Genomic DNA, 13,536 nt, shown 5'->3' with positions numbered 1-13,536 from the left:
CACAGAAACCTGACCAAATGCTTATCAAACATGTGAATGAATGAACAAATTGGACCTCAAGGACCACTGTAAACTCAGTGATGGTCCTGCTGTAATCTGGGGAACAACTACCCTGAAATAGCTTCTTATTTTCCTGAATGATAACACATTTAATCCAAATGATCAGCTAAATATAAAGCCCCTCCATTACTTGGATCAAATGGGTGTTGGGAGCAGGGAAAAGTCCAAAATGTGCAGGTCAATGGGTCTTTACGACCAGAGCTGAAAACCTTACATTAAATACATTTTAAGGTCCATTACATTCACTAGCCCAGGTGATAGAAGGAAATTCCATGCCTGCATTCATGTATTTCTGTAGTATAAAGTCTATTACCCAATGGTCTAAATTGTCTTTAGACTAGAGGCCCCTTACAGTGATCCCAAAAGCACACAAACACTTGGTCAAATGCTTTATTTGTAAAACCTGAAAGACAGGGCATTCTGACATATTACATCACTACGTAATATTTTATTGTTGTTTTGAGTAGTGAAAAGTGATGTGGAAAGACCACATTGTTGTTATTCTGGTCTATCTTATGCATTCAGATACTTTGCATGGTGCTTGATGTGGTCATCGATGAACGAGAACACAAAGAAATAGCTGTGGTCATAGCCCTGAAGAAGCAACATGTAAAGAAAAACAGTTATTAGATATATGTAAATATTTGTGTGTACATCGCTGCATACAGAAATTGTAGTCTTAGTCAACTCAAATTATTAGCACCCTTCAAGAGTATGGGCAAAATATGTTTAGTTCCAATCTAGTTAAAAATTATTAATTTTGAAAACATAATTTTATGGGCCACACTAGCATTTTCATTGTTTCCCAAAAGCTTACCATCCACAATAAAACACAAAAATGATAGAAAGAACCAATGATTGACCTGCACACTGTTTTTCACCCAAAATTTTTACACTTTTCTGCCGTTTTCATCTGTTTTGACAACATGAAGATAGTATATGCATTCTTGCACACCCCAGTGTAACTTGTATACTATAGATAGCAGTCAAACAGTATAATAACTGATACAGAAAACATTGCAACAAGTTCCACCACCTAGGAATTGTGAAGAACACGACAATCATGTCAGCATTTTAAAAATGCTACATTTCAAATGAAGTCTTAAATGTTTTAGACTTTAGAAATGTAGTGTTTTAAAATGACTTTAGAGAGCTATTCAAAAAGATGCATTTACAGTGGTCAAAAATGACACTTTAGTGTGGATGGAAATGCAGATGAGAAAAGATGCGCTTTTAAATTTCCCAGTGTAGACTAGGATATAGTTGATTCATGGCTTTATAAAAGTTTAAAATTAAGTTTCAGACACCACATAAAACTGTTTGGAGGGTTGCAATAAAGACAGGTCACACTAAATGAAATTACTGACACTGGGCCTCATTTATCAAGCTGACTACAAATGGATTTATTCATAAATCATTCATAGGAGCATTTCCACAAAAAAAAGGTACTCCTGAAAATCCTATAAGTCTGGAAAAACTTTTACATCCTACACAATCTCGTATGTGCTTGTAAATTTATATTAGAAGAATAACTAATGAAAACTTTGATCAGCTTCAAATCATATGAGTTTCAGCATTTTTATAAATAGATTATGTTGTCAAGTTTAAATAGCTTACGGGTTTAAGTTATACAAATTAATTAATATTTTGTGAAACCCAGTCATTTGATATTAATGTCAAATCATCACTGCTTTCTACATTCCACTGAACAAAGACAAAGATCTGTTAAAGTTGTACGAGACACTGAACCCACCAGGCGCCTAAACATGGACACAGCCCTCATAGTGGCCAAGGCCTTCAATAGGACAAACCTTAGAAAGGTAGTCGAACACTTGTACTAGCACATCATGTGCCCTACCAGAGGAACCCACACGCTAGACCACTATGCTATTCACAGTTTAAGGACAGTTATAACACTACATCATAGCCTTATTTCAGCAAGTGGGTAGACAATGCCATTTTTCCTATGCCAAAATATAAACAAAGGCTCAAATAGATTGCTCCAGTGATGAAGGAGGTCACGGTCTGGTTTGATCAATCAGAGGCCACTCTTCAGGATGTACTTGGGATGACTTACTGGGACATGTTCCAGGTCATCTCTGAGGACACACTGATGGACAATATTGTTCCAACGGTTTCCAGCTAGACTTTGCCATAATAGAACCATGGTTCAATACAGATGAGTACAAAAAGGCATCCTATGCACTGAGGAGGGCAGGGAAGGAGGCCAAGTGGAGCTACAGAGACAAACTGGAGTATCAGTTGCAACAACATTACACCAGGAGCATGTGGAGAAGGCTGAGAACAATCACATAATATAAAGCACAGACTCCACACATGCTGGAGGATGATATCTCTCTGGCAGAGGATCTAAAGTCCTTTTATACATGCTTTGGGCCAAGAGCACTAGCACTAGCATTAGTGATTGTGCTAGCAATAGCCTCCAAGTGGAATAGTGTTTGTCCAAGGAAGATGCTACTGCTGTCATGGAAGTAGTGCAGGGGGAGCTACATCACTCTCCTAAGCAATGGGACCACTGTGGAGAGAAACCCACATTTAAAATATCGGAAAGTCCAGATCACCAAGGACTTAACTTGGTCTGCACACACTAAGATGGTTGTGAAGAAGGCTCTTTTTTTTTTTTCGCAGAATGAGGAAGTTCAGATTTCTGTCTCGCCGCCTCACCTACTTCTACAAGCAAACTATGAAAAGCATCGTGACAGGCAACATCACTGTGTGGTAAGGAAACCTCACCGGTCAGGACTGCAAAGGCCTGAAAAGGGAGGTGTGATCAGCTGAGTGTACTATTGCTGAACATCTACCAGACAATCTACCTGGATAAGTTACCAATCTTGTATCTCTAAAACTGCAATGTGTCATATAGTCCTTATTGTGCCATCAACTGGCTCCCTTTGACATTCCTATGCCTTCCTGTTTTTCCCAACACAGCACCAGGGAGGGTGCATTGGGGCATTATGCCTGATACTTTGCTTTGGGGAGAAAAAGAATAACAGAAATCTGTTTTCCTGTGTGATGTGCTTGGTGTCCACAAACACTTGGCTACAGTAGATATAATTTTTTTTCCCCATTTTCATTTCACCTCACTTAATTCACATCTAATTCAGCTCCAGATTTTGGGCTTTTCAAGGGGTTGTTACAGTAAGATTATATACTTTTATTGCCATTGACATTAGTCAAAATAACTTTCACAACTGAGGAAGTCTTTTTTGTCATATACCAAGTTATTTAATGCTGTGAGCTTTGTATTTTATGGAGTTTTGTGCACATGATCAAATGTAAATCAGCTGTGCTGTGCTACATCCTGGTAATTTATGGATGCATACCTAAAACTTTTGTAAATCTGGCAGAAATGTATTATTTGTTATGTCTTACACAAACATGCACATAGAACTTTATTAAAAGATTTAAAAATGAGGCCCATCATGCCTAAAACTGTAATGGTTTGTAACCTGATGAGAAATTAAGCGGGGAAATAGGCTACATAAAAGGTATAGCCCCCAAACCCACTGTAAAATATGGAGGTGGATAACGGCTATTTTGGGGCTGTTTTGCAGTTGGTGGTTCAGGGGCTCATGTGAAAATTGATGGCTTCAAAAATATTTTAGCTTAAAATTTGGTTCCTCTGCCGGGAAGTTCAGATTTAGGATATACATAGTTAAATACCCAAAACAATTAACACAAATGTAGTTACAGGGACACAAAATCATTGCAATGGTCATTTTAGTCTCTGGAGTTGAACCCTACCTGAAACCTATGGACTGAATTGAAGAGCAAAGGCTGCATCCAAAATCTTTGGATCTTTGGAGTTTGCGATGTTTGGTATGAAATTGTGATACCAAAATATTTTATTTTAAAAAAGTGATCAAATAAAACTATACATCAACCACGTTTAGACTTAATATGAATAATTTAATATTTTTGCTTCTTTTCATGAAAGGTGCCAATAAAGTATGGTATAGCTAATGTGCTTTCCTTTACTCATGGGCTTACCAATAACAGCCAGAATTATAGAAATAGTAACAACATAAAAAGTGAAGGCTTTTCCAAGATAAATTGACTCACTCAATTAGCCCTTATTCATCAAAGCTGCATACTGTCAAGTCTGATTGCAAAACGATTGTATGCAAATTGCACTGACTGTTCATGTTTTCATCATCATCATCATCATCTGTATAAGCAAACATGTCTGGAGTTTGTGAAACATTTTTAAAGGTACATTACATTCTCTTTCCCAGGTAATGTAAGGGTCTTCCACATATACTGTACATTCAAGTATGCTTACAAGTGTGCAGTCGAACATTACCCAATGGCTTAAATCATCTTTAGACTAGAGCCCCCTTAAGGTGATTCAAAGCACACAAACACTTGGTCAATGGGTTTATTTGAAAAACATGAAAGACACCTACATGATACTCATTTAAGCAAAAGTCAAATCTACTAGTACAGCCTTTCCTCTACAAAAACTTTAACACTTGTATTTAACATTTGACAGAAACTGGTCTTCGTGGCCCTGGTCATTTCTATGCAACTTTGATGAACAAGAGCTACCATTTTTTTGTGCAGCTGGCTAGCACCCAAAGTTCCCTTTGTCATCAAATGGGGCAATACTGACCTGCTGAAGTCGAAACACAACAGGGATTTTCTTTTCAGAACAGGCGGCAATCAGGTTATCAGGAAGAAGCTGACTGGCCGACAGAAACTGGTCTTCGCGGCCCTGGTCAATCAAAATGTCCAATTCCGGACCAGAGTATGAGGCAGCCAATAGAGTGGCATCATATGCCTAAAACATAGTAGATTAGATTATTGCATGAAAATTCAATAAATGTGTACAACAGGTCAGCCAACATTCAGCTCAAATCAAATAACCTGATATTTTTCACAGACACAGAAGAACACAGACAGTATTAACAAATCAAGACAAAATGACAAACATTTCTGCTGGATTTACAAAGGTTTCTGGGCACCAAGCATGTCGCACAAGGGAAAATACTCTTTTAAACTAGTTTTAAGTGTCTCGGCCGCCGTGCTGAAAGTGTCGAACAGAATTAAAAGAAGATGCTGTCACAAACAGAACCGATTTATAAGCCAGCTTTCATCCTCCGAAAAAAGAAAAAAAAATAACGGTTTGAGTTATTGAGTCTATTCACTCTTGTAGCAGCATAGCCTTTGTCAGCTCAGTAAGTATAACTGCCTGAATAAATGTGTTCATTGAGTAAAAATGGTCAAAAGTTTAACACCTTTGTTTAGAAAAAAAAAACCCACCAGAAATAGAGAAACCAACATAAAAGTAAAAATATAGGCCCTTAAATGACAAAATAACAACCACAGAACAGTAAACACACATTAATATGAATCAAAATGCTGTGCAACAATTTGATGAAGCCAACTGGCTGATAATAGTGTTTGAAGATCTTTTTAAAAAGAGGAAAAATCTTGTTAAATCTTATTAAACACCACTTCACATATACCAAATGTTCTTTCTGATCTCTTTACCTCCCAGGTGGATTTTTCAGGTCCAAGGTAGCCAGAAAAAGCCTTGTGTCCCCAAGCACACTGCACTGGGTTACAGATTGGGGAAAATGCAGAAACTGCCTATAAAAACAAATTTTTATAAATGGTTAAATCCATGAGTTACTCTGAGTTTTCCCATTTTCTGCACCTCAATAATTCAAAATCAACATATAACAACAGTCAACTTGGACCTAGTGGAATGTTCAGGAATAACCTTAACATTTGAATAGTTGGATTATGTCCACAAATATACACTATATGGTTAAAACTTTGTGGACAAACAAAGTTGTCTACCCCAAACTGGTGCCAGAAAGTTGGAAGAACTGTCTAGAATGTTTTTGTAATATGTAGAATTACAATTTCCCTTCACTGGAACTAAGGGGCCCAAACCTGTTACAGCATGGCAATGTCCCTGTGTACAGAGCAAGGTCCACGAAGACACGGTCTGCCAAGGTTGGAGTGGAAGAACTCGAGTGTCCTGCACAGAGCCCTGACCTCAACCCCAATTAACACCTTTACAATGACCTGGAATACAGACTTCTCCCCAGGCATCCTCACACAACATCAGTGCCTGCCCTCATTAATGTGCAAATTCCCACAGTCATGCTGCAAAATGGAAAGCCTTCCCTGAATGGTGACGGTTATTACAACAGCAAAAGGAGGATCAAGTCCAGATTAATGCCCATGGTTTTGGAAAGGGATGCTCAACAAGCACATCTGGCTATGATGGACAGGTGTCCACATACTTTTGGCCATATAGTGTATATGTACAGCAGGATCTGTGGAATTCGTTTGTTGTCATGTATTACAGTGCATCCGGAAAGTATTCACAGCGCTTCACTTTTTCCACATTTTGTTATGTTACAGCCTTATTGCAAAATTGATTAAATTCATTAAATTCATTATTTTCCTCAAAATTCTACAAACAATACCCCATAATGACAACATGAAAGAAGTTTGTTTGAAATCTTTGCAAATTTATTAAAAATAAAAAACAAAAAAGCACATGTACATGTACACATGTACAGTATTCACAGCCTTTGCTCAATACTTTGTTGAAGTACCTTTGGCACCAATTACAGCCTCAAGTCTTTTTGAGAATGATGCTACAAGCTTGGCACACCTATTTTTGGGCAGTTTCTCCCATTCTTCTTTCCAGGACTTCTCAAGCTCTATCAGGTTGGATGGGGAGCGTCAGTGCACATCCATTTTCAGATCTCTCCAGAGATGTTCAATCGGGGTCAAGTCTGGGCTCTGGCTGGGCCACTCAAGGACATTCATAGAGTTGTCCTGTAGCCACTCCTTTGTTATCTTGGCTGTGTGCTTAGGGTTGTTGACCTGTTGGAAGATGAACCTTCGCCCCAGTCTGAGGTCCAGAGCACTCTGGAGCAGGTTTTCATCAAGGATATCTCTATGCATTGCTGCATTCATCTTTCCCTCAATCCTGACTAGTCTCCCAGTTCCTGCCGCTGAAAAACATCCCCACAGCATGATGCTGCCACAACCATGCTTCAATGTAGGGATGGCATTGGCCAGGTGATGAGTGGTGCCAGGTTTCCTCCAGACATGACGCTTGCCATTCAGGCCAAAGAGTTTAATATTTGTTTCATCAGACCAGAGATTTCAGTGGCTTCCGTCTGGCCACTCTACCATACAGGCCTGATTGGTGGAGTGCTGCAGAGATGGTTGTTCTTCTGGAAGGTTCTCCTCTCTCCACAGAGACACGCTGGAGCTCTGTCAGAGTGACCATCGGGTTGTTGGTCACCTCCCTGACTAAGGCCCTTCTCCCCCGATCGGCCAGCTCTAGGAAGAATCCTGGTGGTTCCAAACTTCTTCCATTAACGGATGATGGAGGCCAGTGTGCTCATTGGGACCTTCAATGCTGCAGAAATGTTTCTGTACCCTTCCTCAGATCTGTGACTCGATCTGTGACTCAATCCTGTAACGGAGGTCTACAGACAATTCCTTGGACTTCATGGCTTGGTTTGTGCTCTGACATACATTGTTAACCGTGGGACCTTATATAGACAGGTGTGTGCCTTTCCAAATCATGTCCAATCAATTGAACTTACCACAGGTGGGCTCCAATCAAGTTGTAGAAACATCTCAAGGATGATCAGTGGAAACAGGATGCACCTGAGCTCAAGGCTGTGAATACTTCTGTACATTTGATTTTTTGTTTTTTATTTTTAATAAATTTGCAAAGATTTCAAACAAACTTCTTTCACGTTGTCACATAAGGCTGTAACATAATAAAATGTGGAAAAAGTGAAGCGCTGTGACTACTTTCCGGATGCACTGTATATTGTTGCAACATAAACACTGCTGATATGCTAAATTCCCACCTTGTATTTCCCAGGATTCTTCAGTGCACAGATGAGAGCACCATGGCCACCCATAGAATGCCCCGAGATGGACATCTTCTCCGGATCAACAGGGAAATTAGAGTTTATTAAACGTGGTAGCTGAGTAAGAGAAACAGAGATAGAGAGGTTATTTTGCACATACAGTGGAGGCCAAATGTTTATATCAGTTTACAACAGTTGTACAGAGCAAGCTCATTAGTTAATGAAGACAGATCAGTCACATACTAATGCTAGCAAGCTAGAGAATGGATGTTTTTTGTACCCACCTCTTCAGTGACATAAGAGTACATGCGATAGTTGGTCTTCCATGGCTCCTGTGTAGCATCAACATAGAAACCAGCTCCTGTTCCAAAATCCCAGCTTTCGTCTTCTCCTTCAATATTGCAGCCGCCTAACAGGACAATGGGCCTCAATTAAACAAACACTAGGCAAAGATGTGTAGAAATATCAGTACAAGGAAATTGAATTAAAACATTTCTATTGGATTTACAAATGTTTTGGAAACGCTGATGTTTTTTGTACTCGCTTGTGTATGTCATCGCCCGTAAAGTGCAAAGAGCGTTCCCTACACAACTCATCTGCATTTACTGACGCCCACAAAACTCTATAAAAGTTCAAATGTACAGAGGGCTTGTAGCATAAGATGACTAGTAACCGTGGAAGAAAAAGCAAAAAGACAATTTTAATGTAATATTGTAACAGCAGCTGAATTGGTGAAAAGGTAAATTAGCTGTGAATTTAGTGAAGTGACAAGAAAATGATGTGACATGAAAAAGGATAAGAAAAAAAAAAGACCTACATTTAATCCGGGTAATCATTCACACCAAGTTTTTTTTAAGCACAAATCTTAAAAATAAGCTATTTAATCTTGACATTATAATCTCTATAAAAAATAATACATCCAAATTATATGATTTGAAGTAGATCAAACGAGGTTTAACTTAAGGTAATTTAAAGCTAAAGATTAACGAGGTTAATCTTCTTATGCTTAAATTCTGCACACACTCATGAGCACAAGTACAATATATGAAAGTTTTTCTGAAATTACAAAATTTTCATGAATACCAAAATTCATGTGTATACACTGGTATGAACAATACAGAAATAGATCAGTTCATATCCAGCTTGATAAATGAGGCATAATGTGTGTCTAATTTATGTGTGTGTTTTGTGTGTGTACGAATCTCCCTTTCACTCACGTGGGCTTGTATCTGGGGCGACAATGATGATTCCATGCTCGGAAGCAGCCCGTTGGCTTCCAGATTTGGTGATGAAATTCTGCTCAGTGCATGTTAGTCCTGTTACACAGAAACACATACATGTTTGTTTTACTATCCTTCCATTTGCATAATTACCAGTCCAGTTAATTAAAGTTATATCTAAATATGAAGCTAACAAAAAAGTTTTGGCTCATTTAATTTTTTTTTTTCAAAAAATGTTTTCAGAACTGTCAGATACTCCTATTGTGATAACATTTGAAAGAAGGCTTCAAAATACCGGAGAGCCAATACAGCACAGGGCATTTTCCACTTTCAGCCTTAGGAGGAAGGTAGATGGCAAATTTCATCTTGCACTTTAATTCAGAGCTAAAAAAAACAACAACAACGAAAAACAATGAACATGGTAAAGCACAAATGATTAGATTGTGTTTAGTTTTCTAAATCAAACAACAGTCAGTCCCTGGCTATGTCTCAATATCAGGTTATGAGTCTACTGACATGACAAAATTTGCAGCCTAGTCAGGTTATATTGGTCTGACTTTTAAAATGGCATCATATTCTTTAATCTTTCATCAATCCCACAAAGCAACATGACATTTTATAATTACAAGGTATTTTACCTAGTGCCTTTTTGCCCTTGATACCATGAGAAAAGCCAAGCAACTAAGCCAAGAAAACTAAACCAAGAAAAAGTTGCGGACCTCCAAAACGCTTTACAGTTATATTTACATAGAGCGCATCTCTAGACACTCAAAGCGCTTTACATGGGGTGCACTGGGGGTCTCCTCAACCACCACTAATGTGTAGCATCCACGTGGATCCACGTCATCAGCCATAGTGCACTAGAGTGCCCACCACACCAGATATTAATGGAGCTTGTGATGTAGCTAGTAGCTATTTATAAATACAAATATAAAAATCTGAGACAAAACAGACATTGCATTGTTCAGGAAGAGGGCACAAAATAACTCCCAAGGATAACCAAACTTTGTCCAAAAGGTTCAAGTCAACCCCAAACAAAGGAACTGGTGAAGGAGTTGAAGGCATCAAGTACCAAAGTATGTACATACACCATTAAAAAGAGTGTCATGGCCCAAATGTTGCATAAGAAAAAGCTCCTACTCTACGACTGCTACTCTATTGACTCCAGTCCGTTGAATTATTGGAAGATAATGCACACCCCGAAGTGGTAACATGAGGAAAAGCTGAGGCTGTTACAACTCGGGTCAATTATTCCGCTTATACCACAGTTACTGCACCTAAAGGCATTGTTTAGATGTTTTATTTCAAGGCATTTGTCAGGTTTTTGTCCGTAAAACGCTCGTGTGTAATTAATTTATTACGCATCCCAACTCAAGCCTCTAGAGCTAGTAATGAGAGGCTCGAGCCACTGAAATGCAGTTACTGGAGAGAGAGAGAGAGAGAGAGAGAGAGAGAGAGAGAGAGAGAGAGAGAGAGAGAGAAAGAGAGTGTGTGTTCATTTTTTTCATTTCGTACCAATATATAAAAATACAAATAGAACAAATAAATAAACAAATATTGATAGGCCTACTTGTTCACAGGGTTTTTCTGTTTTTATTATCACAGAAAATACAACGTATAAATAAATACATATTGATACTCGTTCACCGGCTTTTGTCTCGTTACTGCAATCACACGTGCCTTCTCGTGCGCTCTTCTTGATTGTTTCTCTCTCTCTCTCTCTCTCTCTCACTCAAATAACTGCTTATCAATGGCTCAAGCCTCTGTTTTGCCTCGTTGCCGCATTACCATCTTAGGTGTGCACTATTTTTCTAATAATTTAACAGCCCTGTCAATTATTCCTTACATATTTCTGGGAAATCTTAATTGTCTGTCGTTTTGTCTGTTGTTAGCTCTGTGTGCTGTAGTGGACAGTAGGCTAACGTTCTGCAAAGTGATATGGAACTGGGATGTGGCGATACCAAAAATCTAGTAGTCGGTACCGATACCAGCAAAAGTACACGATACTCAATACCACGGTGTGTTATAAAAATAACATTTAAAAAATTAAATTAAAAACTCTCCTGGAGGACATCCTCCTCTGGCTGATACTGGCCGAGAGGGAGGGGGAGGGAGAGGGAGAGGGGGAGAGAGAGAGAGAGAGAGGGAGAGGGGGAGAGAGAGAGGGAGAGAGGGAGAGGGGGAGAGAGAGAGCGAGCGAGAGAGAGAGATTGATTTTAGTTATCTGACAATGAGTGGAGGCTACAGTGGAGGTGCATTTCCATATTCCATAGCACATTTCCTCTCGACTAGTTGCAGTGGCGCTAAACTTCTGTAGTTCTTCCAGCGTGCGTGTGGTTGTTGTTGTTCTTCACCACTCGTGGACCGACTAAAACACTTGTGCGTATTTGCTGCCCCATTCAGGTCTGGAAGAATTGCAACCTCAGTACCTCCATTAGAACCGGTACCAACCCTACTCCAGAAAAACAAGTATCGTCACGTTTTAAGAATGTTGGTACCGAAGTATCGGTTCTCGTGACATCCCTACTGCATACATTACACTTTTCTACCACTAAGGTATTCTTGCATATACATGGTCAGAAGTGCGCAGAAACATGCGCACATCCTCACGCGGAAAATTAGATCAATCTCATTCAAGTAGATCTCAATCCTTAGTTCAAGTGAAGGAAAATTGTACAGTAATGCTACAGCACACAAACACATACTTCGCTGTGCTTCAAACTTTCTGGCAACAGTATGGAGAACAGCCACATATGGGTGTGATGGTCAGTTGTCCACAAAGTTTTGGCCATATAGTTTACCTCTGCAAAACAAATTAGTGTTGTGTCTCAAATCACATATTTATGTACTACTGTAGACCGTTATTGAGCACTAACCTTCAAGTTTTGTTTTGGTCTTTACTTAACATACCTGAATTCAATTAATTAGTTTATCAGGCACACTATAGAAAAGTAGGGGGGGGGACTCTGGTAAATTCTTTACATAGCCTATAAGAGAAAGATGAAGTAAAATCAATCCAGAAAAAGAAATTGTTACCTGTCATGCTCAAACACTTTCTGGTATCCACCGCAGCACTTATTGGACGACACCTGCGTTAACGCCATCGTTTTCTTCAATCAAAACAAACACATTTACAAGAAGATGTATCAATTTAGTTTATTAAGTTTGTTATTTACTTTCATTCACTCTTCACGCAAGTTCATGCAAATATTATAATTGCTGAGACTGGTTTCAGTTTTGCTGTGCCACACAGTTAACCTAACAGTTGCAAAAATAGTCTACTGCTGTACCCTTATTGCACATCCAGTACACTACAAACGACGCAGAAGCACGGTATAGAAGTCAGCAATTTACACCCTACCTAGTGCACACATGCAGGGACTGCAAAGCTGTTTGGGATACCGCCTCAAAGTTACACGCTAGTACACGAACCAACAAACAGGGGTTTAGATAAACTGAAATCGGGGGGGTGGGGGAATCCGACAAGACAAACGCAGGTATAAATTAAGCCAAATTCTAATGGTTACTTGCAGCTTCGTGAATTTATACGAAAAACTCACTGATTATATATCGTGCTAGCTAACCAGCTTACCGCAGAAACTTGTTGCAATAAATTACTATTTAAATCAAATATAGACGAATGATAGCTCTAATCGCACCTTTTGTTTGTTTGCTTGTTCGTAACAGAACCCTTGATATGAGCAGCTTTTTACTTCTTCAGCTCCTTTATTCGCTGGTGTCAACGAGGTTCAACGTTCCTCACTGACGTCACGACGTCGCGATACGGCGCGTTTACGTCACCGTGACGCAGCTGCCATATTAGCCGCCACTGTACAGGGCCGTGTATAAGTGTATATTAATGTATATTAATAATATAACAATATAATGAATGTATATAATTATATAATATTATAATGTGTATATTAAGGGTCGACGTAGTACAAAGTGTCTCTGAAGCACTCTTGTGCAGAAGGTGGGCAAACTTTTTGGACTAAGCACAAGTTGTTTACAGTGATGTAAGCCAGGGGCCACACATACCTAAGCTGATATTAATATGAACATTTATTTGTACTGAATTACCTAGATACCATAGGCAAAACACAGAATGCATTAAAATTTTATTATTTAAAAATTGAGGACAGTAGGACGTACTGTAAGGCTGAATATGACAACTGATTGCTGATCACTGTCTTAATGTAAAGATGGAGGGAAATCAAAATGTTAAGTACACTGTATGATAAAAAATATGTAGACATCTGACCATAACAGCCATGGGGAGGGGGGGGGGGGTTGTCAGAATGACAGAATGTCAAAGGTATTGTTTTTTTTCTTACTTTGTCTAATTTGCTCTTAATTGGCTTAAACTGCCTGATCCA

At 39.0% G+C, this 13,536-nt stretch overlaps 1 protein-coding gene across 1 annotated transcript; it reads right to left on the bottom strand.

Annotated features, from left to right (window-relative positions):
• Positions 1 to 436: 436 nt before the first annotated feature.
• esd (esterase D/formylglutathione hydrolase) lies at positions 437 to 12,923 on the bottom strand. The gene is made up of 9 exons (NM_001201121.2): positions 12,820 to 12,923; positions 12,197 to 12,270; positions 9,456 to 9,544; positions 9,158 to 9,256; positions 8,225 to 8,349; positions 7,938 to 8,057; positions 5,575 to 5,673; positions 4,694 to 4,861; positions 437 to 654 (listed from the first exon to the last, which is right to left on the bottom strand). Exons 2-9 carry the CDS (start codon positions 12,262 to 12,264, stop codon positions 574 to 576), a joined length of 849 nt encoding a protein of 282 aa, NP_001188050.1. The 5' UTR covers positions 12,265 to 12,270; positions 12,820 to 12,923; the 3' UTR covers positions 437 to 573.
• Between the last annotated feature and the right edge of the window lie 613 nt (positions 12,924 to 13,536).

The sequence above is a fragment of the Ictalurus punctatus genome, chromosome 6, assembly GCF_001660625.3.
Source record: "Ictalurus punctatus breed USDA103 chromosome 6, Coco_2.0, whole genome shotgun sequence".
Classification (NCBI taxonomy): Eukaryota; Metazoa; Chordata; class Actinopteri; order Siluriformes; family Ictaluridae; genus Ictalurus; species Ictalurus punctatus.
The sequence above is the reverse complement of the archived record's forward strand: the minus strand, read 5'-3'. Positions and strand labels throughout refer to the sequence as shown.